At 39.8% G+C, this 25,400-nt stretch overlaps 4 protein-coding genes across 10 annotated transcripts in view; 1 reads left to right on the forward strand and 3 right to left on the reverse strand.

Annotated features, from left to right (window-relative positions):
* The first annotated feature begins 866 nt into the window (after positions 1 to 866).
* Positions 867 to 9,889, forward strand: mpi (mannose phosphate isomerase). The gene is made up of 8 exons (XM_058646476.1): positions 867 to 922; positions 2,082 to 2,209; positions 2,949 to 3,149; positions 3,397 to 3,538; positions 3,736 to 3,915; positions 4,420 to 4,593; positions 5,310 to 5,518; positions 7,321 to 9,889. The coding sequence occupies exons 1-8, from the start codon at positions 907 to 909 to the stop codon at positions 7,537 to 7,539; spliced, it is 1,269 nt and encodes a 422-aa protein (XP_058502459.1). The 5' UTR covers positions 867 to 906; the 3' UTR covers positions 7,540 to 9,889.
* Positions 9,890 to 10,125: 236 nt separating this feature from the next.
* On the reverse strand, positions 10,126 to 12,739 carry LOC131470203 (uncharacterized). The gene is made up of 3 exons (XM_058645868.1): positions 12,400 to 12,739; positions 10,845 to 11,473; positions 10,126 to 10,722 (listed from the first exon to the last, which is right to left on the reverse strand). Exons 1-3 carry the CDS (start codon positions 12,464 to 12,466, stop codon positions 10,636 to 10,638), a joined length of 783 nt encoding a protein of 260 aa, XP_058501851.1. The 5' UTR covers positions 12,467 to 12,739; the 3' UTR covers positions 10,126 to 10,635.
* A 130-nt stretch (positions 12,740 to 12,869) lies between these two features.
* LOC131470308 (DNA polymerase III PolC-type-like) lies at positions 12,870 to 16,581 on the reverse strand. Its single transcript, XM_058646045.1, has 4 exons — positions 16,469 to 16,581; positions 15,848 to 16,111; positions 15,656 to 15,707; positions 12,870 to 14,485 (listed from the first exon to the last, which is right to left on the reverse strand). The coding sequence occupies exons 3-4, from the start codon at positions 15,705 to 15,707 to the stop codon at positions 13,959 to 13,961; spliced, it is 579 nt and encodes a 192-aa protein (XP_058502028.1). The 5' UTR covers positions 15,848 to 16,111; positions 16,469 to 16,581; the 3' UTR covers positions 12,870 to 13,958.
* Positions 16,582 to 17,458: 877 nt separating this feature from the next.
* The window catches only part of LOC131469629 (unconventional myosin-IXAa-like), a 120,377-nt gene continuing 112,435 nt past the window's right edge, over positions 17,459 to 25,400 (reverse strand). For 6 of the 7 annotated variants that reach the window (XM_058644811.1, XM_058644808.1, XM_058644810.1 and 3 more), the window contains 8 exons: positions 24,754 to 24,882; positions 24,540 to 24,645; positions 24,149 to 24,280; positions 23,769 to 23,892; positions 22,720 to 22,773; positions 21,257 to 21,465; positions 20,826 to 20,968; positions 17,459 to 20,289 (listed from right to left, as the gene is read on the reverse strand). In XM_058644811.1, coding sequence (XP_058500794.1) covers positions 19,901 to 20,289; positions 20,826 to 20,968; positions 21,257 to 21,465; positions 22,720 to 22,773; positions 23,769 to 23,892; positions 24,149 to 24,280; positions 24,540 to 24,645; positions 24,754 to 24,882 — 1,286 coding nt within the window. In that variant the 3' untranslated portion in view covers positions 17,459 to 19,900. The remainder of the gene's footprint in view (positions 20,290 to 20,825; positions 20,969 to 21,256; positions 21,466 to 22,719; positions 22,774 to 23,768; positions 23,893 to 24,148; positions 24,281 to 24,539; positions 24,646 to 24,753; positions 24,883 to 25,400) is intronic. The other variant, XM_058644809.1, reaches the window with a different exon arrangement.

Raw genomic sequence — 25,400 nt, forward strand, 5'->3', positions numbered from 1 at the left:
TAAAATTTTTGGTTTTTTTGTCCATTTTACTTGATATTGAAGTCAGCCAAGCAGATCAAATGAACAGTTTGATTTATATAATACAGATATAAAATATAAAATTATATTCCAACACATTTTAAATTTGGTAAGTCAATGTACAATTTTGAAAAGGACGTTTTGTTTTCTTCAGTTAGACAGATAGACCCTACATGATCTTTTACATAAAAAGCTTCAGGATCTTCAGGTCACTCACGTGAAATATAAATGTTTTTCTCCATTCAGGAAATTAATTAAATTAAATTACTGCAAGTGCTTTATCATGAGTGATGATATTGCATATTGTGTTGTCATTTTTTATAGTACACAATCAGAAATACTTATTAATACCAATCCTGATTATTACAGCTACTCCAACCAAGAAGAGGAAATAACTAACATGTATAATAATATTATTATATATGAAAAACATATTAAACCAAAGAAAAAAAGAATAAATATTTAATACAATAAAATATTTACCTCTGTGAACTGAATAAATAAGTACAAATATACAGTATACAAACAGTATTAGAAAAGTAATTTCACGCAATTACATCACAAGTATGCACAAATATTTGATTATCAATTTTAATAGCCCAATCAATCAATCAGACTTTATTTATATTGCACGTTTCATACAAATAGAAATTGTAGAACATAAGTGCTTACATGATAAAAAAATATTATTGTTATTATTATTAATCTACTGCATATGTATTGTTATTGTCCTGGTTAAAATACATTTATAAAATCATAATGATATTAAAAAAAATGTTTTGCTTGGTGAATTTTGTTTTTGTGGACGTGACATTTGAGAGAAGTGGTAACAGTTGGGAGAGTTGTGACGTCATCGACGGTCTGGGTCTGACAGCCGACGTCGCAGCAATGGAGGAAGTGAGAGGTGAGTGAGAATTTCTCCTTCACAGCGGTGTCAAATCATGTGTTTCATCGATGTGCCTTCATCTACCTTGGGGTTTCTTTACGTGACACGACATCTTAGCGACGTTTCTAACGCGATGACTGCGAAGAGAAATGTCGTTGTCGCGAGCATCCACGTACGGCTTTATCTCAGCCGGTTGTTGGCTTAATGCGAAGCGGATACAGTGGGAGAAGTAACGTAATGTAGCTTACTGGCATTTCGACCACATATACCATTATGTGTAGCTAAGAACGTCTTTAAATGTACAGGAATTCAATTTAAGTGACGGACAAACTCGCAAATGTGAACACGGTTATTGTGTGCGTGTTTCTGTCAATGGACAATGCATAGTTAGCTTTGTATTACAGTAGGTGTACACGTGATACCAGCAATATCACGATACAACGATATATATATACTGTATATATATATATATGTAGACATATATATATACATACATATATACATATATATGTATGTATATATATATATAACTCAAAATAAAATGTATTTATTATGTAAAATGAATCCTTGCCTCAGAAAACAAACATAAAATAACTCATTATCGATTATCGTATTGCACGAGGAAGGACGATATATCGCCAAATCAATATTTTGAGCCACCCCCATATACTACAGTGCATCCCTGGTGGAATCTGTATATCACATATAGTATATTTAACCAGATAGATTGATAGGTTGTTTTCCCTGTCCCTGGTATACAAAGCTGGTCATGTAACTTACAGTACATTAGGCATGGGGCGTTATTAAATTGTCAAAAAACTGGGATTCGTAATAATATTGTCATAATCGTAAAACAAATGCTTTAATATAGTTATTTATTTAGACTTATTGTAAAGTTACAAAAACATGTAACGGACATTTCAAAAGATATTACAAAAACATTACAATATGCTGATTAGTCAGTGAAAAAATCAGTATGTATATACAGTATGTTGGATTTAGCTGTTGGTAAAGTTGAATACTGCAGGTGTACATCACTCACTTCCAATGAGAACTTATGGAAGACTTCAGTTATCATAAAAACTCAAAAGGTGTTTAGTGTGTCCATGACAAACACAGTTATAACACCGTTCTTCATTTCTTCGATTTAACCCTTTAAAACCTGTTTCCTCCACAGTGTTTCCCCTGACCTGTGCTGTTCAAAACTATGCATGGGGTAAAAATGGGCTGGACAGTGAGGTGGCCAAACTGGTCGTAGGTGGAGACCCACTAGCTGTCATAGAGGATGGCAAGCCTTATGCTGAGGTAAGGAACTGGTTTAAAGAAATTGGACATTCATCAAGATGCCTAATATTAATAAATGGTGTTGTAGCTGAGATCACTGTAGATCAGTAGGTAAATTGAGTAAATGTAAACTAAACTTATCCAGGGTTTTCTAAACCATCACTGAAAGTACCTGAAATGATTGAAATGTGTTTGTGTTTCTCAGTGTCTCACTTGAGAGGCTTTGTCTCAAACCCATACCCAAGTCTTTATTTATTTAGCCGCACCAGTGCTGCACTGTTTGTCTTATAGGTCATTTAACCAGGTTACGTCAGCAGTGGTGACATTTTCATGAAACATGAGACATGTCACATTACTGTCACATTTCATTTGGGTGGCCATGTTGATTTTCATGGTTATCTATAGACGGTGGTAGTGGAGGCCTATGTGTGACATGTTGAGGGGGAGTACAGCTCTGTGGGCGATGGGCGGAAATTCTCATTGCTCCACTCACATGCTCTGGTAGTGACACTGACTATGTTTATGAGGACACTAATAATCTGACTGTTAATATAATATAATTCTCAATAAGACAGTATTTTATTTTGCTCATAAAATACAGTGCTTAACAAATGTATTAGACCACACCTGCCCTAAATGGACAGCATTGGTAATTATCTAAATATTCCAAAAAAATCTAAAAACACTGTAATGTTACAAGGGTTTTAAACTGATTATTGGTTGTAACTTGTTAACTTGAAAGCAATGTTGTCTGTTCCAGTTGTGGATGGGTGCCCACCCAAAAGGTGACGCCCAGATAAAAGACAACAGGATCGCACAGACCACGCTGGGCCAGTGGGTCGCCCACTTCCCTGCCTGCCTGGGCTCCAAAGTTAAAGACACTTTCCAGGGTCAGCTGCCCTTCCTCTTCAAAGTCCTCTCTGTCAATACAGCTTTGTCCATACAGGCCCATCCTAACAGGGTGAGTTCACAAACAAGCACCTACACCACACTGTTCCCTATCTGCAGTTGATTAGCGGAGACTGTACAGTGTATATTTTTAGAGAGAATCACACACACTTTCATCAGTGTTCCATATTCAGTTTCCTATTAATATTTAATTTAAAGATGAACAATAGACATGCTGAGTATAAAGTTTGTTACAGTATTTAGCTCTGCTGGTTTGGGCTGTGTAACCACTCACCTGTCATTCATTATGTTTTCCACAGGAGTTAGCTGCTCGTCTCCATGCTCACTTTCCGGAGTACTATCCAGACAACAACCACAAGCCAGAGATGGCCATTGCCCTCACCCCCTTCCAGGGCCTCTGTGGCTTCAGACCAGTGGAGGAGATCCTGGAGTTCCTTAAATGTGAGTCCCAAAGTTCCATAGGAGACTAATTTTAGGTAGCAACTGGAGGAGCAAGGGCAAAAAAAGATAAGACTTTTGGTGTAAACAGTACTATACAGTATATGCATCTATAGTACATTAAATACAATTGATGTAATTTGAAGTAAAGTACCCTTGGTAAAAGCTTAACCTTGTGCATTTGTGTGGAAATCCATCAGGTGTCCCAGAGTTCCATGCTCTGGTGGGCAAGGAGGCAGTGGAGGAGCTGCAGTGCAGTGTGGGAGATGCAGTTCGTACAAGCCAGGCACTGAAGAAGTGCTTCACCAGGATGATGAACTGTGAGAAGAAGGTGTTTGTAGACCAGCTCAACATGCTGGTGAAGAGAGTCACTGAGGAGGGTGAGGACACAGTAGAAACAAGTCTAATTTAGCAGAGAACTAATGTGAAATACTTGGTTAAAACTATCTAAGTGCTGACTCAGCACACAGACACACACACTATGAAGCACTACAAACGTATTCATCTTTTATTCATCCTTTGAGAAACATGCATTTATGTACTTAAATATCCTTATCATACATAATTTAATTTAAGGAATTTAGGATTTGGCCTGAGTCGCTGCTTCATGTTGACCTTTGGATTTGAGGATTGCTCAGTGTACCAATATTTGATCATAGAGTCTGGTGCCTGACGCAGTGCATGTGCAGAGTATTCACCATTTGAAAATTGACTAACATCCACAAAGGCTATAATATTGAAAAGATATTTCAACATTATAGCCCAAAATCTGAAAGTGTCATAGAAGGGCTTTACAAAGTGTACAGGATATTTATCCCTGTAATCGTAAACTCTTACTTCTAAGGAGGAAAAAAGTCACACTCATGGATGTTTGGCTTGTGCAGGTGCAGCGGGAAAGGACACATCGAGCAGCAACGGTGACCTGTTGCTCCGTCTCCACTCTCAGTATCCTGGTGACATTGGCTGCTTTTCCATCTATTTCCTCAACAACATGGTCCTGGATCCTGGTCAGGCCATGTTCCTGGGAGCCAACGAGCCTCATGCATACCTTTATGGAGGTCAGCGAGTACTATATGTTTACATTCATGAGATTAAGTGCAACAGAGCAAATGATTGCAAAAGTAGAATGAGTGCAAATCACTTCATTTGTGTAATATTGAAGGATAAGACATATGTTATGGTGTATTTTTGTTATCTGCCAAGTCAAGGAAAAACCAAAAACCAGATTGGTTCTTTGCCTCAGTCACATGACATATGTATGCATAGATTTTTTTAAGAAATAAGCTCAATGATTTCCTAAGACAGCTTAATAGTGTCATTTTAACAGGCTGAACAGTCCATTTGTTTGTTGAGCTTGTAAGTATTTATTGGAAAAGGACTGTGTGGGGAAATAATAAAATGAAATCAGTGTGACCAATTAAAAAGGTTCTCAGCTATGATACTCCATGACATGAGTAAAAAATATGGAGCTCTGGATAAAAAGAGAATATTTAAGTTGGTTTGATTCAGAATTATTGGACAATAAGAAGAATATAAATATATGTTTTTTTTTCTCCATGTCTATTATCAGATATTGAAATATGGTTTGATGTAACCTTCTTTTTTAAACAGGCAATGATGCAATCACATCAAGGATTTCAGATATCAAACATATTTGACTGAAGAAACTCTGAAATCAGCATTCTTTGTTCATCCAATTGTAAAAACCCTAACCCTAACCCTGACTCACCATTTGCCTTATTTGAAACCTCCCTTTTCTATCTTTTCCATGTAGACTGCATCGAGTGTATGGCCTGCTCAGACAACACAGTGAGGGCCGGTCTCACGCCAAAATACATCGATGTGAACACGCTGTGTGAAATGCTCAACTACAGCCCTGCGCCTGCCAGCTCCAAAATCTTCCCATGTGTCCAGGACCCTTCAGACCCGTGTGTGGAGCTCTACGACCCACCAGTGCCAGACTTCAGTGTGATGAGGATACAGGTGAGCGGTGATTCAAAAAGTAAAGGCCACCAGTTGCAGCAGCATTTCAGATAAAGAAAATATATCAATAAAGAAACCAAGCTTGGTGGCTTCAAATAAGCTCTAGTGTGGAGGGTCTCTCTCTAAAACACTACTAGTGTAGCAACAACCCCCAAGTAGAGCAAACAGAATGTCATTGTTGTTGAGATTTTGATTATCAGGTGAGAGGAGCATTGTTGGAGTCTCTGAAGTCAGTGATGAGTTAAGTGAGAATTAAGACAATGCTGAACATGAAGAACATCTTGTTCTTCATGTTAGGCATCCTCTCTCATTCTGCCAGTGAAGGTACTGTATATGACTCCTTAGCTTAGAGGAAAGGCTACAGGTCAAGATGTCTGGCGCCTGCCTCTGCTGATACCTAGAGACAACCTTGGGGAGGACTACATTCCACTGTATTATCCGCCCTTTACCTCAGATGCAGATGTAGGAGCAACAATTGAATTTATGGGAGCCAAGTTTGCACAGAGGCCTTATTGTAAGAATATGTGATTTGTGAGTCACCGCTGGTCTTTAATGAGTTTTAAGGTTTGTATCTAGGAATGTGTAAGTTGATCATATAAAAAAAGGCCAAATAAAAGTTTTCCCCTACAGACATGAGCAGTGAATCAAAGACACACAAGTTGTTTTTCTGATAGTTTCTCAGCATAGGATCTACAGCTCAAAAACAAGCCACTGCCACCAAGGATCTTTTATTTATAGGTTTAATGCTAATCTACAAAATCTATCACTGGAGACTCCGAGGTCTACGTGGGAGACAGACTGACGGGTGGTTATTTCACCAGAGCAGTGGAAGGAAGCCTCGGAGCGGGTGCACTCAATATGCATGGCGTAATTCAATTTAAAGTTCTGCATTGGCTTCATCTCTCAAAAGCTAAACTAAAAAAAAACGCTAAAATGAACCCAGATGTAGATCCGACTTGCAGACCTGCTTCTCTAGTAGGCCTACATACATTCTGGCACTGTCCTATAGCTCGTCCTCTTACTGGAACTCCATATTCAATACATTTTCCATTTGACAATTCAACCAGATCATTCAATTGCAATTTTTGTGGTAGCAGGTATAAACAATAAGAACTTATCCAACTAAACTCATTCTGCTGATGCAGGATGTGATGCAGCATATCAGACATGAGAAATTGATGCATGGCTCCTTGGCCACATGCGTGAAAATCTGGCAACCATTTATAGACTATATCAGAGCCAAGCTCTTAACTCCCACACCAAGGAACAGTGTTTCTGTTCCTGACCCTGTTGTTTTCATTTATTTTACATATGTTTTTCTCTATTAAGCCCACCTCAATAGAATACTATTCTGATTGAGGCTTCTCTTTTTTACTTTTATTTTTTATCCTATGTTCTATTATACTTTGTTGATGTTTTGTACCTTTTGCTGAAGGAAGGAAGTTGTTTAGGTTTTGGGCAAAAAGAAATCTGATAATCTAAAAGACACATTTCCTGCTGCAGCTCTGTGACACACACTTGTGTGTGTCTGCGAGTCAGGTCTATGAGGATTAGGAGTTACCTTTTCGGAGGTGGTTCTTGACATTTTCAGCCAATGAGGCTAGCACTTGCATCAGACTTTCTCCACTCTTCGCTTCAGACATAAAACAGATGACATGAAAACAAAACACTCGTGTGAAATCTCAATACTGGTTTGAATTTAACATCTTGACATTGATTTATATGTAAGCGTTAAGCGCCACAGCTTTAAATGTTGTATAATTAAAACATGCTCACCTTGTTTTGTTCTGCCCTTCCTCCAGGTACCGGCGTCGGTGAAGCAGTACACCATGGCTCCTGTTGACAGTGCCAGCATCCTCCTGGTCATTGACGGCGATGCCGTGGCGACCTCCGTCGCTGCCCTATCTGATGTCCCCCTGAGGCGGGGTACTGTCCTGTTTGTCTCGGCCAATGAGAGTGTCTCTCTGCATATCACCTCCTCGTCAGGCATGAACATGTTTCGTGCCTGCTGCCTCCTGTAGTTGTGAGTCTGTGGCTGTGTGTAAAACGTCATACTACCTGTTTATTCCTTCTCTGGTTTGACTCACTCTTTAGTGGGTAGTGTATTAGAGCGCAGTGTCGGTGCCCATCTGTGCCTGCTGTTCCACCCTTACCTAAACTGTGTGTGTGGACTGGTGTGTGTCAACCCCTTTATACCAGCAGCAGTGTGCTTGTAATCCAGCAACTCAACAGTTTTGCTGTCTTTTTAACTGATTCCATCCAGTTTAACAGTTGTCGTGCAAGTACATCACATCCTCTACAGATCTTCACAAATCAAATTCTACTTCGGTGCTCACGAATGCTGGACAAAGAAGCATACAGTAAAATGTAATGTTAGGTAAAACTAAATCTGATGCGGTCCAGTACAATATTGCAATAAAACCTTCCTTCATGAAGGTCATAACACTGTTTTTTTTTTATTGTTTAAACCTTTCAGAGAGGTATTTATTTAGAACTTTATGGTCACTGGAAGTCTGTGCTGCTGTTAAAATGTATTGCGTTATACCGAAAAATGCTGCTGAGAATGTGATAAAAACACCTGTTGACTATTACACCTGTAAAAAAAATCACACTGAACAATTGACACTGAACCAATATAAGTCCTTGTCAGTAGGCAAACAACATCTGTTGCAGAGGGTCACATGTTTGTGACTGAAATTTTAAGAACTTTTGGTGAGGTCACTTTTTTAATGGAAGCCCTTTTAGTGGTCCAATTTTACTCTTTACTCTAAGTACACCTACAGCTGTACATGACTATTTTCCCCTTGCAAAGCTTGTGTAAAGGTAACACCCACTGACAACGACTTATTAGAAAAGCAGAGTAGGGGATATGTTTACAGTGGTGCAGTACACGCCACAACTTTATACAACTACAGTACTATGTTTATAACTGAGCATGTCTGGTTACTGCCCCCAAGTTTTTTCATTTTAACTAAAGCTTGAATAAATATATATATATATATATATATATATATATATATATATATATATATACACACTTTTGGAGGAAATACATTATAAATCAACAGATGAGAGCATATTATGCAATACTACTGAAATACATGTGCATGTTTTATTTAGAGCAGTAATACTGGAGAGGACTGTAATCATTTTACAAGCCACACAGTCACAGTTAGGTCAGTTAAGTTGCTGAGTAGTACTGTGTTTCAATTTTACCACTGCATGTTTGGAAACTCCTTAACGTGGTGAACAAAAAAAAAACAAGAGATGAAACTAAGAAAGGGCATCTAGCTTGGAGCGTCTAATGAAGCATGACTAAAGGGGAATCAGAAATGCATATTGATGAAAACTTCTCTCTTCTATATGAATCAAAAATGCACTATTGCTGCTTGTTTTACTGTTTGCTCTAACAATCTGACCCAAGCCCGTTAACACATTCACGTTTGGTACATTTGTTCCAACAAAAATGCTGCATTTAATTTTATATTACTGAAACAAATACTCAGAAACTGTATTTCCAAGCCAAAACTTTGTATGTGTCGTTAGTTGTATTGATGTGTCAATGAGACATTACATATGAAGTGGAAAATGTCCCAGAACTAACTGTATTATAAAGGTTTCACCTGTACATTATGGAATCAGTATGTAAGTGGTTTATCCTCACCATATCATCTTGTGTGTCGACCACTTCCTTACACGTTGGTACTATACTTAACTTTAACTTCAGCATGATGTAAACGTTTGCATAATATTCCCTGTAACACCAGGGTTGACCAGAATTCAATCATGAAGTCATGGATTTTCCTGTTTGTTTTAATAACGTGTGTTTTAGAATGAATGCTTTATCAGTCTGCCAACCTGCCAGTGATATATTAATATCTCTTTTTATAGTTTGAACTAAGTGAATGACCAGCGTATGGAGCCAGTCCTACACAAGATTTGACCTACTTTTTGACCATGTTACTGATGGGGGTGAAGCTCCAAGCCTTTATAAATGCACCTAACCTGCACTTTTTTTGTTTGTGCTGTGATATTAACAGTTAAAATAATCCCAAACCCATCTCTTTAAAAAAAATTTAACTTTTGAATTTGAACTTTTAATTCACCACATATTTCTCAGACTTTGCACAGTGGTTATTATAAGGGTATTGTTGGACTATTTTCTTGTGTGTCCAACCCCCCCCCACACATGTAACACATCCTTCAGATGCACACAAATAAGAAGACCATGGTGTTTAAGTTTGATTATTCTTATTTAACTAATTCTTGGAGTGAGGGCATGGTTTAGCATTTTTGATTATGGTGATGCTGTAGCATGGTACCACAGTGGACATGAATGTAAAACTGGTTTAATAAAAGTTTGTTCCGTTACTTGACTGTACTGTTTGCTCTTTTCTTTTGTCCTGTTGCTTAAACCATTATGGGCATCGTCTATGACATTTACTAAATCATTTGGATGGTTTTATTGCGCAAAAATCTGCTTGAGATTAGTATTATTCTTAAATACACGTAGCACAAATAAAAAATATCTACTAATGACCATCAAAACAAGTGCATAATTACTGAATTGTGAGTTGAATTGAGAGTTAAATATGGGACAATACAAATATGTTTATTAGCAATTTTATTTACCTCAAATAAAAATGTGCAGATCTATATATACAGTATATACAGCAAGTGTAACAGATTCACAGTGGTGGTCTCTCGTTAAAGGGTGTCAATCTGATGTTTACAGACTTCAAATAAGCAAGGTCAAGGAGAATTGTAGGCTCAAGTGTAAAGGCTTCACGTAGAGGTTGATAGATCTCATTTGTTTATTGTATTTTATGGTAAAAGTCTTGGTCTGATAACTTATTGATGGAAACTACAATCCCCGGTCACTTTGTTAGGTACATCTTTTCAACTACATGTTAACACAAATATCCATCATTCAATAACATGGCAGCACCTCTTATTGTCAAAACTGAGCATCAAAATGGAGGAAGAAAAGGTGATTAAATTGACTTTGAACATGGCAGCGTTATTGGTGACAGATGGGCTGGTCTGAGGTTTTCCAGAAACTGCTGATCTACTCAGAATTTCACACACAAACATCTCTAGGTTTTACAGAGAATGGTTCAAAAATTAGGAAAATATCCAGTGAGCAGCAGTTCTCTGGGTGAAAATGCCTTGTTGATGTCAGAGGTCATAGTACAGTGGCCATTCTGGTTTGAGAAGACAGAAAGACAACAGTTAGTTAACTTACCCCTTGTAACAATCAAGAAACACAGAAGATTATTTTTGATTCTGAGTTCTAATTATTATCCTCTGCTTTGTCTTCTGTGACCTTCATCGCCTGTGGGAAATGCCCCAACAGTGGGTTGTGTCCTGACGTCATACTGGGGAGGTTAGCTTTGGCAACTGTCACAGCTGGCTTGTTTTTCATTGTGTCCGGAGTAAACATGTGCTTCCAAACTAACTCCTGTGTGGGCTGTAGCACAGTATAAAGAGCCTGCAATGCCCGCACATCCTCCAAAGCATCGTGAGCCTTGTAGCTCACATCCAATAGCTCCTTCACCAGATTCTCCTGTCGAAAACTCTGGAGGCAGCGGTCCTTCAGCACCTCACGGGCAAGTGGTAGAGTGTCAACGCAGCCCGAGATGGATGACTCAAACTTTGCTCTGAGGTCCAGTTCATCCAGAGCCCGGTACAGAAAGCGACAGTCGAAGCGACGAATGTTGTGGCCAATGAGAAGTGGGCGTCTGAGCATTTGAAGGAAAGCTATGAAGGAAACAAGGACCTCCCGCAGAGAGTTGGTGAGGACAAGCTGGCGATGGAGGTACAGCCTCTGTCTGCGAACCCTGAAACCAGTCACTTTGGCTGCTCCTTGCTGCATTCGAGAACGAGGAATGACATAGAGGTTGAGTGAGTGACCTCCGCTCACTGCAGCCAGCTGGATGATGTCACAACTCTGACCTGATCACACAAAACTGAGCTTCAGAGAATTTTTCTGTAGACATATTATGTATTTCAGCAATCTAAGGAGTAGTGTTTTTATTAGGAATACCATAATTTTTGAGGGGGCACTGAGGTGTTTGAGGTGCTTTATCAACAATTCCATTCCATTATTCCCTAATATTGAGCAACTCCAATATATTTGCAAAATTTTCTGAAAGAATGACTATAGGTCCATGCTTAGCTAGGTTCTCATTTGTCTTTCAGAAAACCGGGGATAATTTATTAACCCACATAGAGCTGCAACTAATTATTATTATTATTTTCATAATCGATTAATCTGTCGATTATTTTCTTGATTAATCGTTTGGTCCATAAACTATCAGAAAACCTTTAAAAAATGTTGATCGGTGCTCGTCAAACCTGGAAATGATGATGTTCTCAAATGCCTTGTTTTGTCCACAAACCAAAATGATACACTTTAATGATTTATTTGTTATCCAGAGCAAAGAACTAACCCTGTGGCCTCCTTTACACCAGGGCATTAAAATACATTTTATGTGATCGGATTGCAATCAGATAGCGCCTGTCACAACAGACACTAATACAGAGAGTGTGAAACTGAAGTTATGTACAACAGCTTTAAGATAATATCAATGCATTTTCAAAAGTCTGCAGTTAATAGTCAAAGTGAAACCAAGGACTTAACTGTGCTTTGTCACCTATATTATCACTTATTCACTGAACGGAGCATTTAGTGTACAAATCAAACAGACTAGCGTGGGCGTGTTCGGCGTATTGTATTTTACTAAATAAAAAACTAAAATCATCAAATATCCCAGTTAAAGTGTAAGACTCTTAATGCTGGTGTGACGAAAACATGTGAACACTTCACAAAACAACCGCCGAGTTTCAGTTACACAGCAGCGAATCACAAGTTATCTTACCCAGTCCTGTCGTCTCCAGGTCGAAGAAAACCAGAGACCGTCCAGACTGTTCAGCTACTCCCGACATCACGCAGCGACTCCCACAGTGTGTGAAAACCGAGACGTCGACACTTTGTGAACTCTGAGTTGTTTATAGACTAGTAATGTGTGTATTTAGCTACATTTGGGACGCGTAGTTTTATTCACTCGATCCCATCACGGACACTTTCCCTCCACGATTTCAAACACGGACCCGGAAATTCATTAGTTTCAAAATAAAGGTTCAGACAACAATCAGACTAGGGGTCTCAAACTCAATCAGACTAGGGGCCTCAAGGCCAGTGAAATTCTGTGCTGGTCAGAAGAGGTACAGCTAATGATTAGAAATTAAAATTATGTATTGATAACGCATAATGACAAATATTTACAATGACAAAACATTCAATCAAAAAATATGTAAATAATCAAAGCTCGTATAAATTAAATGTCAAATTAAAATTTGAAGGCGATAATAAAAAATATAACCTGATGTATTATTATTGTCATAAAAATATTGCTAACTGTTGGGTCAGTCTGAGCCAGTTTTCATTGTATTAATAAGTGTTGGACTGGGAAGCCGTGAGTTTGAGACCCCTGATTTAGACTATGACCACATTTCCAGCCAGTACAGAAGTGAACTGTTGTTCAGTTCCACTTCTGTACTGGCTCAGATCAGATTTAATGTCTTTAATGTGAACATGAATGTCCTCTGAAATGCAGTTAAGTGTACAAGAGGTGGACAACTGATTAATAAGGACGTTTTTTCCATTGTATAACAATCAACATTTGTCAATTATCACTTCATTCATCAGTTGTACGGTTATTTGTACAGTTAAACATATCATTCTCAGAAACTTGATAAAATGTATAATATTTAATCAAAAATTGTATTTTAAATTATACCTTACATTCATATTATGTAATATTTAGTTGTTTAATTGTTTTAAAATTTAAATGATAGAAAAACCCAGTCCCCCAGTCAGGTTTGTCTCCTCCACTGTTGATTAGCTGTACCCTGCTGCTAATGCAGGTCAATGATGACTTTATTATAGGCAAAAACAATCTTACTTATGTCACATGAAGTGACAGAAATCTTACATGAAAATTAGCTGTGTTCACATTCCCCTGAACATGTCTGATTTGAATCACATCAATGGAAAGTAATAGTTCATACAGGGGCATTATGTCAAATTTTCTTTAAGAATCTGAGATAATTGTTAGCTTTAACATCCCCAAAAGTCTTCATTATGTAAATGTGCATACATATATACTTAAGCAATAGAGAATCACCTGTCCCTGCTCATTCTATTGGTTTCGTGTGGTTTCCTACATTTCCCAAACTGCCTTTCACAAGGAGACCAGCAGAGACCTATCATGACCTGTATGTCTGTTGGAATTTGTTCAAAATAATAATTAAATATGCAAACTTTTCTGGAAAGATTAAACAGGAGTTTAATGGGTTTACCATTGTGTCATGATTAACTGGAGCATAACCTCATCATGATATTACAGTATGAATACATCCAATCTTTTTGTTTGTTTTAAAATAGACAAATATTATTTGAGATGATACATTTTGAAGGATTCCACCACTCAAACAGCTCCTGCAACGCCTTGGCATCCTCCACTGCATTGTGGCTATTGTAGTTCTTTCCTAAGAAGAACTTGACCAAATGTGTTTGGTTGTAATAGCCCAGCTCCGGATAGAGACTCCTGCTCAGCACTAATGTATCCACATACTCATGCACCACCCCCTTAAACTCCTGCAAGAGGGAGCACTGCGTTAGCACTCTGGTGAGCACGGGTACGTCAAACCATTTTGCGTTGTGGGCCGCCAGCAGCACAGGACAGTGGAAGGAGCGGAGGAACTCTATGAAGGAGGTGAGCGCCTCGACAAGAGGGGTGGTGACCAAAGGAATCCCGTGGCAAAACAGGTTGTCATCAGTGACTGTGAAGCCTGTGATCTTTGAGGCTCCCACACTGATCTCGCTGTCAGGGAGGACGTAGACATTGAATACCTGATCCCCACAGACAGCAGACAGCTGGGTGATGTCACACATATGAGTATCTGAAATTAAAATTAGATAAATGGTGGATTAACGGAGGACAGCAGCACAAACAGACACACAACAGACAGATGATTTACAAAATGAGGGGGACAGCCGAATACAAATGAGGGGCTAAGCCCGCTTATAACCCCCCTCTGGTTCGGGCTCTGTGTTTCCAAAGTCCACATTTAATTTGTTTATTTATCTTACTGGCGAGGTAACTTGATAAGTGTGGCACTAACCAGTGAGTCACTGAGAAAAAAGCAGGGAATAACATATTATCTCGGGGGCTGAATACAATTGCATGGCAGGCTGGATGTGGCACGTGGGCCTGAAATTTAACACCTGTCACCTGTGCAATGCCTCCATCTCTGAAACTAGTTGCTTATGTTAGCATTCATTGCCTGACTCTAGTAGACTTTTTCCTTTTTTTGGGATTCTTTGCAGCGTGGGCAGTTACTGCCAGTACGGCTTTCTCCTCCACATGAGGGTCTCATTTAAAAACTGTTTAGTGATTAGAAATTAAAATTCTATCTCGCAATTCAATATATTGATAGTGCACACCATTTCAAAGTGTATGTGTTTGTTTTGATAATATAACCTGATATATTATTATGATAAAAATATTGTTCACTGTTGGTCAGTTTTCATTATAATTCTAAAATAAGTGTAGCTAGAAGGGAGGCATGGGTGACACTGGACCTCCCTGAAATCTGATTGGCCACGGCCACCCCAGGTGCCACCCTGATGCAGGTCAAAGATGGCTCTGAGGAACAGAGAAAGTTTGCATGGCTTTATAGTTGGTGCTTGTTTCCTAAGCTTATCTGTGCAGCAGGGTAATACGGAAATGAGTGGGCATAACTCAGTGTGCTGTAAGTGTTTAGACTTAAATTGTGCACATACTGAGTTAAAGGTGAAATTCTGTTCACTCGTCTCTTTCATATTTTTTATTTTATTGTAAAACACTTTGCTTTTTTATCTGTGAAAAGTGCTATATAAAATAAACGTACTACTTTCAACAAAAAAGTCTGAATAAAGGCCACAGTATTGTACATGAATCTGGATCATACTAATAAATACATAAACTACTTGGATTTAAACAACAAAACTGCATCATATAATAATAGTACAAACTGGTGAACTAAGGACATTTTAGTCTAATCATCTTGTCCCTAATGTCAATAACTTACTTAGTCCCGTTGTCTCCAGGTCAAAGTACACGATGACTCCATTAGAAGACATCTGCAGGATTTAAGAGGGGACATTCAACGCTGAAACATGAATGAACTCACACACAACCAACACTCCAGACTTGTGTTTAATTCAAAAACAAACAGTATAGTTGTTGTGAGTAGTCACAGAACCGTTAAGTGGAAACTCACCGTGTGTCAGCTGATGTTAGGGTCTGGTGCGCGCGCTCTTAGCTCCAGAATCAGATGAAACTTTTCGCTTTCTCTTCCTCTGAAACGGCGGTGTGTGTGTGTGTGTGCGTGTGAGTCACACACACGCGCGGCAGACCGTTGTGAAACAAACGTGTTGTAGTGTGTGTCTCTGTGTTTTAGGCGTGGGTGGAATCTTCCACTGTCAACCAGAGCTGACGGGACACACAGACCTTTGTTGTGGTCATTTACCACCGCGGTGAATGGCTGAAAAACAAACGTTCATATTTACAAAATAAAACACTACATTTTTTTTTTTTTTAAATGGTGACATAAAAAACAGCAAAATCTAAAAGCAACATTCTGATTTACTTGTTTACCTGTAGCCTATTCACTAGGTAAGTGTGTCATCAATAACATCAAAGGTCACCACAGACAGACAAAGAACTTGCTCTGATCCTTTGATGTGAATGCCAGGGCTCTGAGAGACAATTTCAAATTCAAGAAGTAGCCACCTTTTGCTTTGATGACACACTCTTGGCATGCTCTGTCACCTGGAATGGTTTTCGAACAGTCTTGAAAGAGTTCCCTGAGGTGCTGCTGAGCACTTGTTGGCTGCTTTACCTTCACTCTGCACTCCAATTTATCCCAAACCATCTCAACTGGGTTTAGGTCATGTGATTGTAGCACTCCATCACTCATCACATAGCCTGGAGGTGTGTTTGGGCTCATTATCCTGTTGAAAAACAAATGATGATCTCACTATGGGATGGCATGTTGCTGCAGAAGGCTATGCTAAGTATATTTGCTTTGTGTGAGAGAAAAGGCTGATCTTTGGACAAGAAGACTGGAACTATGCACATTCATGGTCTAGTGTACTATTGACACTTCATATATTGGTCGCCGTTTAAATCAATTTCATATCTTCAGATGGATGGATGAAGCTTTTTAAAAGGGGGAATCTCCGCACACTGATGATAAACAACATGACAGTGAAACAGTTACTTTATGAAGGTTTCTTCTAGAATCAAAGGTGTCAAACTCAAGGGCCGCAGCCCACATCCGGCCCGCCATGCAATTCTAAGTGCTGCTCTACTGAAATACAGCAGAGGAAATCAGGCAAGACAGATGAAAATGGACAATGAAAAATCATTTGTTCAGAGGTTTTCATTATTAGACTTCATCTGGCCCTTCTGTTATTGAGCTTGACACCCCTGCTCCAGATCAACACATCTGCCAATGAGGTTATATTTTGTCCACATTTGTCTCGTCTATGAGCAACATTACTCAAAGTGTAAAGGACATATTTGGACGTAATTCTGGAGACATAGATTATGATTAGAATAAAAAAAAAGAGTAAATATTGTGAGTTAGTGGAGTGTATGAAACTGATTGAACATTGTGGGGGTCTGCGCTCTCCGAGTGCTTTATCTGCTATTGATAATGTATACCAATTTTTAATATGATCCCAAAGAAGACACAGTAATGAAATAATGTGTGGTTGAATCACATTTAAAAGCCACATCCACGTTTCTATCAGCTGACACCTGTTGCACAAAATATAACATAACTCATTGTGTTTGGCTGCAGTTTTGCTTTTTTTTAATAAGCAGATGAATTTCCCCCCCATACAGTCTTTTTTTTTTCTTACAACCATAGACATGTTTGTATCATAAAAAAAATGAACATACATAACCGTGTCCAGATTGGCGCAAACAAAGACGCAATGCTCGACTTTTTTTTTTTTTTCTTTTTGCTTTGTTGCACAAACATGACAGGCCGACTGTGGCCTGATAAAATGTTGCCAAGATTAATAGTAGATAATGAACCGTACACAGGATAATATATCCTTTTATAACACCTTTTATAACATATTCTGTTAAATCAATGTACACCCCAAAACATAGTCATAAATAGTACATACACTGTGTATAAAAGAGGAACAAAGACAACCAGAGAAAGCAGAGCATGCTTTCCAGTGACAGGGTACATTCACTTTTTTTCTGTTTTTTTTTTTTTTCCTTAGTTTTTTGCAGAATATACATGTAGACAGCATGGACATGTACAAATACCATCCTTTCAAATACCTGCCTCCAGATATTTGACCAGGAATAAGTCTCATCTCCCCTCTGCTTTTTTTGTTTTCTTCTTCTGAACAGGTCGACAGTCGACATTAGAAAAAGAAAGCAAGTCTCGACACCTGCATTAAAACTGAGATCAGCGCGGTCCTCGCTGAGATGTCCAGCTTCAAGGACAAGTCGATTAAACTGAACGTGTTAGTGAGACCGGAGCAGAAGTCGCCCCAAAAGTATCTGACCACAAACGCAGCAAGCAAGGAGGGATATTGCAGCTTTAATACGGAGACATCATTGCTGTTAAGCTAGTGAGTAGGCCCATAAAACTTAACCTCACTGAATGGACAGAGACGGACACAGTGTTAGATTATGGCTGAAACGTGAAGACGGTCTGAGTCGGTGCTACTTGTTAGTCTGCTTTACAGTCAGATTAAATAAATGCTACTTTTCACAGTCAGAGCCGAGAAGGAAGAGGATAGAAGAGCTACGCTTAAACAAAGGACGAGTGTGTTGTGAATGGCTCAGAGGACAACATGGACGGTCTGAGTGAGTCGTTGAGTGCAGACATGAATATTTCATAAATTAGACGTAGTGTCGCTTGATTGTTGCAAAGGATTTCCGCCTTCAATTGAATGTCGCTTGTGTCTGAAGGTGACTACACGTGCACAAACCAGGAGCTGGTCCAGTGGCAGGAATGAATCACTCGTTCATTCACACAAACGTATAATCACCCACACAAGACAGGAAAAAGAATGGCTTTTGTATGAACAAAAATAAACTATGAAAAAATATTGACAAAAAAAAAAGACATCTTTGATATCAATAACAATGTACAATACAGCAAACAAAAATTCAAGTCCTGACAAAGTAACACTGATGCTTCCGAAAGAAACGGATGGAAAAACAGGGAACACCCGACACGAAACACTTATGGCTGACTGGTGTTTGACGCCTAAGGTCAGGTGCACGTCGCACGGATCAACAGCTTTTCCTTCTATTATTTCTGAGGACTGTAACCCGAGGGCCCCTAAAACTGGCTCTGCTCATCGCGAAGGAGGGAAAAAAAAAAACCAATGTGGACAAAACCAGCACAGAAACGATCGTGAAACCTGAATTCAAGACACTTCACTTCATAACCCAGAGCACAGGAATAAAGATGTGATCAACAATGCACGACCCTGGAGCAGCAATGGAGTTTCTCTCTATCTACACTTTTTTCCTCTGTAACTGTAATAATAATAATAATAATAATAATAACAACAACAATAATAATAATAATAATAATAATAATAATGATAATAATAATAATAATAACATAGAGCTGTGACATATTTCTGTACAGTTTCATCAAATCTCAACTAGGAAATGTGACAGAGAAGCATGCAGCCTCTTGGCTGTTGTGTCCCATGTAAACGAGAAAAGCAGACTTAGCTCAGCACTGGGTGCAGACAAAATGTCCACCAGTTCAGTCAGTATGGCTACATTTCTTCACGGTGGCTTTACCCACCTGACCACATGCTAAAAAAACACAATGACAGGGCACTACAAGATTTGGCTTTGCAGGAGGGTTTTTTTGTTTTTGTTTTTTTTGTCTGTGTCTCATTACCTTTCCTTCTCATTTCTCTTTTTCTTCTTCTTCACTCCTTCCCCCCTGGTGCTCCAGCAGGGGTCAAACAGCACTGAGATCAGAGGGCCAACAAACTTTTCACTTTATTCTTTCTGCGATTCACATTAGCTGTCAGTCCTCCTCCTGTGACCACTGATGTTGTTGTGTCCCTCTTTGTAATGATGTCCAGTCATCTCTTCTATTCTCTCCACAGCTTTGACTGGACCAGGGGAGGCGGGGTTGGGAACTGAGGAGGGGCAGCAGGCCTCGCCCCATGACCAGCCTCGTCAAACCCCGGACTCTCCCTCCTCCCCTACTCGCGCATCCTCCTGCGCTCACACAGGCGGCGGCCGGCATTTCTTTTCCTCCTCAGCTTCACACCATGAACTCGTTGCTGCCGTACAGAACCAGCTGCTGTGGCCCCGAGCCGAAGTCAGACTCCCTCCGGTGAGTTCCCGAGGGCTCGCGCGGTGAGCTGCGGCTCAGCCTGAGCCTGTGCTGGGTCTTACCGGCTCTGTGACCTGCCTCTGTCTCGGCCAGTGGGGCACCCAACCCGCAGGAGGTGAGCAATGGCCCAGAGGAAGAGGAGCGGAACCGGTAGTGAGGGGACGGAGAGCCGGAGGCGTTAGAAGAGAGAGACGAGGACGGGTGATATGAGGAGGAGATGGTGGAGGTGGAGTCTGCCGAGTCCTGGGAGTCAGGCTGACGGCGCAAAGGCCGTCTGCTCTTTGCCTCTGACTTTCTGGAGCGATAAGTGCCATGTTCTATACAGAGAGAGAGAGAGAGTGAAAGAGATGCTGGGACGACACTGTACCGCTTTGTTATCAAAGGAGCTTATGTAAGGTTTAAAAGTTACGGTTGTTGGTTTAAATGCCAAAAAAACTAAATGCAAACAGACAATGATCTAATGTTTGGATTCTAAGTGAAAACAGGAGCAGGAATACATAAAAACATAATACAATTATAATTTGGAATTTGATATTGTATATACTGAAGGATAATTTGACTAGTGAACATTGTCTCCGTCACTTTTGTATTGGATCAAATTTGCCTCTATGACAAAACATGCACTCATTTGTAGTGTGGACAGTCATAGACAATGCATTCCCTCGCCCCTTGCCCTAATCTTAACCATCACAACTAAGTGCCTAACCTTTACCCTAACCCTAAAAACAGCTCTTAACCCCCAAAAAGCCCTTAAAAGAAGTGAGGACCAGCCAAAATGTCCTGACTCCGTATGGTTTATACGATACTTGGTCCTCACAAAGCCACAAATAGAAGAATACACACACACACACACCGAAGGGGTCAGAGGTGGCTCCTTTGGTTTCCATAGTGATATTTTCTGAGCTGTCTGCTGTCCCAATAGATGCTTCAGATTCAGGAGTGTCATCATCAGAAACCCGTGGCTCCAGGATCAACATCTCATATGTCATCTCCTCCCTGGAAACACACACGTGAACATGAACCTTTCGGCATTTATGACGTCATGCAACTGTGCTTCCCTTGAATAATAAATATGAATAAAAACAAATCAACAATAGCCACATTAATATGTACAATGTAGATCTGTAGCACATACAGAGAGATACAAAATGCAGAACATGATTCAGACCATTTTGTTTAGGACAAGCTTGTGAAGGCAGGGTTTACATGGAGGTAAAGGAAGTTTTCATATACACCTCTGAAACCTTTTTCCCCACTCATGTCAATCAAACACTCTCCACTTACTTCTCTTTCTGCAGACTCTCAATCTGCTCAGTGAGGATTCGCTCCTCCTGCTGCATCTCCAGCTGCTGCTCCTCGTTCAGCCCAGCCTCCGGTGTGTCCTCTCCTCCTCCTCCTCCTGCACCCTCTCCATCCTCCTCAGGGGGCGCCCGGGGGCTGAGAGGAGGCGAGAACACGTGGGGGGGGGTGCATTGCCGAACACGGCCTTTGCTCTGTTGATTTGGAGAGAGCGTGTTAGCCAAGGGTGAGCAGTAATAATCAACAACGTACTCCTCTGACAGAGACGGGCGATGAAGCACAGCTGACGGTGCTATGCTGCTACAGGCACATTTAGATGCTAAACACTAACTAGAGAGAGGATGTAGTGACCACAGGAACTGCTCACCACAACCACAAACACACTCACACACATAGGTAGGCATTACCTTATCTTTAGCTGTGTTAGGCTGCACGGAAATTAAGTAGTGAAGCAGAAACAGAAAGCAGAGTGATCATGGAGCTACAGCGTCACTCTCTGAACGCACAACAAAGACAAACATTAACTAGACAAAAATAACCATCTTAAAGTTATAAAAGGCGACAAATACCCAGCTAATTTAGGAGCTTGTGTTTGTACCACAGGAACAGAACTGCTGGTTAAACAGCATCTTTAGTTTGGCGCTTCCACACAGCAAAATAACAATGAATTGTGGACTGGACGACAAATTAGTGCTGCCAACCGTTCCGTAAAATAAGAATTTGTTCTGTTTTTGAAAAATAAAAGATGTGGGTCTGTATTGAACAGATACAGAACATTTTTTTAAGAAAAATGACAGATTAGTCCACTAATGAAGAAGGTGAAAATAAAATCCTCCTCCTGCTGTCAGGCCCGCTCCACCTCTGTGTTATTCATTACTGAAATATGCAAACAGTATAACCGAGTAGAGAATGGATTTTATTTATATATTTTAAACCCATTGCCTTGAGCTTTATTTTCTTATTAGGAAGGTGGCAACCCTACGACCAATTGTCCCCATTGTTAGTAGTTGGTTGGCAGATTCTCTTTAACATTTACTCTGTGGTTTTACACAATATTTGTTTAAAGTCAGTTAGTTAAATCTAATTAACTAACTCATGCTCATCAATCAATCAATCAATCAATCAATCAACCAGTCAATCAACCAATCAATCACTCTTTGTTGTTATGTATTAAATGTAGCCTCTACTGTCTCTAGAATAAGACTGAATGATCTCTAATAATAAAAAGTACTAACAAAAGAGTTTATCTGTCTCTATCGAACTCTTCAACATAGTCTTCATCACAAACATCTTTGGTGATATTTACTAATCGAGACACAAACATAGAGTCAGACGGCTAAAAGGCGGACATGATGAGTACTGTGACAGACAGCGTGAGCAGACTGATGGTCAGGACAGGACTGGTGGTGGTGGTGGGCAGCTACATGGAGTGGGAGGGGCATACATACCGGGGTGGAAGTGCGGGTTATGCTCATAAACCTAACAGCAATTAGTACGGGTTTCTGGAAGGAGGGTTTGGGGAGAGGAAGGGAGGGAGGATAGATCAGGGTTAGGGAGCAGTAAAGTAATCACGTTAAGCATGGGTTTGGAGGTTTGTAGGATAAAAGTTTAAAACCGAGCTGAATACGATTGAGGTTTTAATATCTGTATCCAGGCTGGATTACCAGCCGGGCAAAAATAACCAACCAATAATCTCAAATTATTTAGATTATAGCAGAACCAAACCATAAATGTACCCATTTCATTCTTTATCTTGTGCTCATTTTCCTCTGTGCAGGTATAAGAGAGATTTTCATTACTTTCGTTGTGTTCATGTAACCAAACACATGTTTTTATTATGTTCTTCAAAGTTACACCTTTAACCTGAAGAAGGTAAGTTTCTGTGCTGCATGGCAACTATAATTTTTCTTTTCATATGGTGTCACCTATTAATGGTTAACAACTGGTGTTTTGAGCTCACCTATTTATATTATGACTCTACTTTTGTGTAAATCTTTAGGATCAGAATCCATTGCACACGTTTGTACAGAGAGGAAGTGAATTATCAAATGATGAAGTTGTTAAACAGCTCTGCTGTTTCGTAATGTCTTCTGTCGGAGCCAAAGACAATTCTCTAATATGTAGACAGTAAAGTTTAACCTAAATAATAGATTAGTATTACAACACCAAAATATAAATGTGTTTATTTATTCTATTTTACTTATTACTGCAGAGGTATCGCTGAATTGTGAGGAGATAAATACTGATCATTTTGCAGCATGTAGTGTATAGAATGTTATTGAGTTGTGATTTTGCTTGTGTGGGAAATACACAAGGCCTTCTGTTGATGACAGATGTAAATAAACACAGAGGAATGAACTCCTGCCATGGCTGTGTGAAAACCATGCCAGCTCCTCATGGAACTGATAAACCATCACAATCCTTAACAAGCAATAAGGATGATTCACATTATCACCTACAGTGAATCGACTGTCAGCAGCTACAGTTCTGGTCTTACCATGGATTTCCTGATGTGGGTCAGTCGGCTTTTGGCTTTGTTTTCTGCAAACTCCAGACTGCTAATGTCCTTCAGGCGAGCTCTGTATTTCCTCATCTGCTCATTGACGATGAGCTCCACACACCTACAAAGACAGATATTAAGAATTAAATATAAGATGGTGACTAGTGATGCACTGTATACATACAATTTCAAGTAATTCTTCCATACTTTGTATTGTACTTTGTTTTGTGTCCATGACCATTAAGAAGTTAGAATTCTAAAACTTAATCTACCTAAATCTTGAAAGAACGCTGTTGCAGGTAATTATTTTATTAGAAACACTTTTAAATGAGTCAAATAGTTTATTTTGAGTCCTGGGTTAAAGCCAGTGGACATACGCAGTGGTCTTGCTGATGTCTTGGACGCTCTGCAGAGGGTCAATGGAGTCCGGGCAGCGAAGGATGCAGGGAGCAAACACGATGGCGAGGGCGTTGGCTGACATCCTGTTAGTCTCCTCCTGCAGGGCGATCCTGTAACACACCACAACACAGCGCCTGTTAATCTCGCTGGTGATAGAATAAGATTAGGAACAAACACGACACGTGACTGTGATGGTTTGATGAGTAGGGAGAACAAAACACAAGGAATCTGAAACCTCTACAGCCAAGAGTGAATAAAGCCGAAACAAGATCACAGGCGAAATCATCCTTCTGATCTTGTTTCAAAACCTAATTTTCACACTCAGACTGTCTTGTCTTGTCTTGTCTGTGACTCTATCCCACATCTCACCTGACCAGATGGAAGATGAGGCGCTCCAGTGTGCTCAAGTGTGTCCTGCTAAGCTGGTCGATCACTGAATAGACCCACTGAATGATCTCCCGCCTGTCTGGCTGACCTGAAAAGACAGAGAGAGAGAAAGACACACACACACACATCATTCTAATGACGCTCACCTAGCAAAGAGAACCAAAACACCTGCTGAAGGGACCAATCATGAACTTACCCATGGCCCTGAGGAACTCCTCATACAGTTCAAAGGTCATGAGAGGGCTGGGCAAGTCTCGCAGCCACTGTTTGAGAACACTGGCGATGACATGGATGTTGTAGTCATCCAGGTTTACGCTGTTCACATCTACAGCAGAGAGACACAGAGTTAAGAGTAGCAGCGATATCAGAGGAAGTGTAGTATGTGTAGTAAGTGCAGCGACAGCTACATAGATGCTTTAGAAGCAGACGTTGTTGTGGTCAGTTAGCACGAGTAGAAGCAAGGCTAGCAAAGCTAATTTATTTGTAATATACATTATCACACATTCAATGTGCTTAAATATTAACGAAAATGAAAACATTTTGAAGGTTAAACGAGGTGAAAGCACAATAGAGGACAAGTCTAAGAAAAAGGGCAGAATTATGATAAAGAGACCACAGCTGAACTTCCTCGCCCAAGATGATTAAGGTAGGGTGAAATACAGTATCCATGGGACTGTTGTTGATACTACTCCTAAAAATAATAATAATAACCTCTTCTAGATGATTGTCGCACATTCATCTTAAACTGCTCAAGCTCTGAATGCAGCTGAGTCGGCGTCTGTATCCCGCTATCGCTAATGCTGTTCGACGTATACTGTATTCCACACATAGCAAGGATTGCAT

The sequence above is a fragment of the Solea solea genome, chromosome 12 (assembly GCF_958295425.1).
Source record: "Solea solea chromosome 12, fSolSol10.1, whole genome shotgun sequence".
Classification (NCBI taxonomy): Eukaryota; Metazoa; Chordata; class Actinopteri; order Pleuronectiformes; family Soleidae; genus Solea; species Solea solea.

What these genes read in the sequence shown, in the direction of transcription:
- mpi (XM_058646476.1), top strand. An exon ending in GATCCTGGAGTTCCTTAAAT is followed by an intron (nt 3,539 to 3,735) that starts GTGAGTCCCAAA and finishes GAAATCCATCAG; the next exon opens with GTGTCCCAGAGTTCCATGCT. An exon ending in TCATGCATACCTTTATGGAG is followed by an intron (nt 4,594 to 5,309) that starts GTCAGCGAGTAC and finishes TTTTCCATGTAG; the next exon opens with ACTGCATCGAGTGTATGGCC.
- LOC131470203 (XM_058645868.1), bottom strand. Translation starts at nt 12,466, where the DNA reads ATGTCGGGAGTAGCTGAACAGTCTGGACGGTCTCTGGTTTTCTTCGAC. An exon ending in CCTGGAGACGACAGGACTGG is followed by an intron (nt 11,474 to 12,399) that starts GTAAGATAACTT and finishes TTGTGTGATCAG; the next exon opens with GTCAGAGTTGTGACATCATC. An exon ending in ATTTCCCACAGGCGATGAAG is followed by an intron (nt 10,723 to 10,844) that starts GTCACAGAAGAC and finishes TTCTCAAACCAG; the next exon opens with AATGGCCACTGTACTATGAC.
- LOC131470308 (XM_058646045.1), bottom strand. Translation starts at nt 15,707, where the DNA reads ATGTCTTCTAATGGAGTCATCGTGTACTTTGACCTGGAGACAACGGGA. An exon ending in CCTGGAGACAACGGGACTAA is followed by an intron (nt 14,486 to 15,655) that starts GTAAGTTATTGA and finishes TTTTAATTTCAG; the next exon opens with ATACTCATATGTGTGACATC.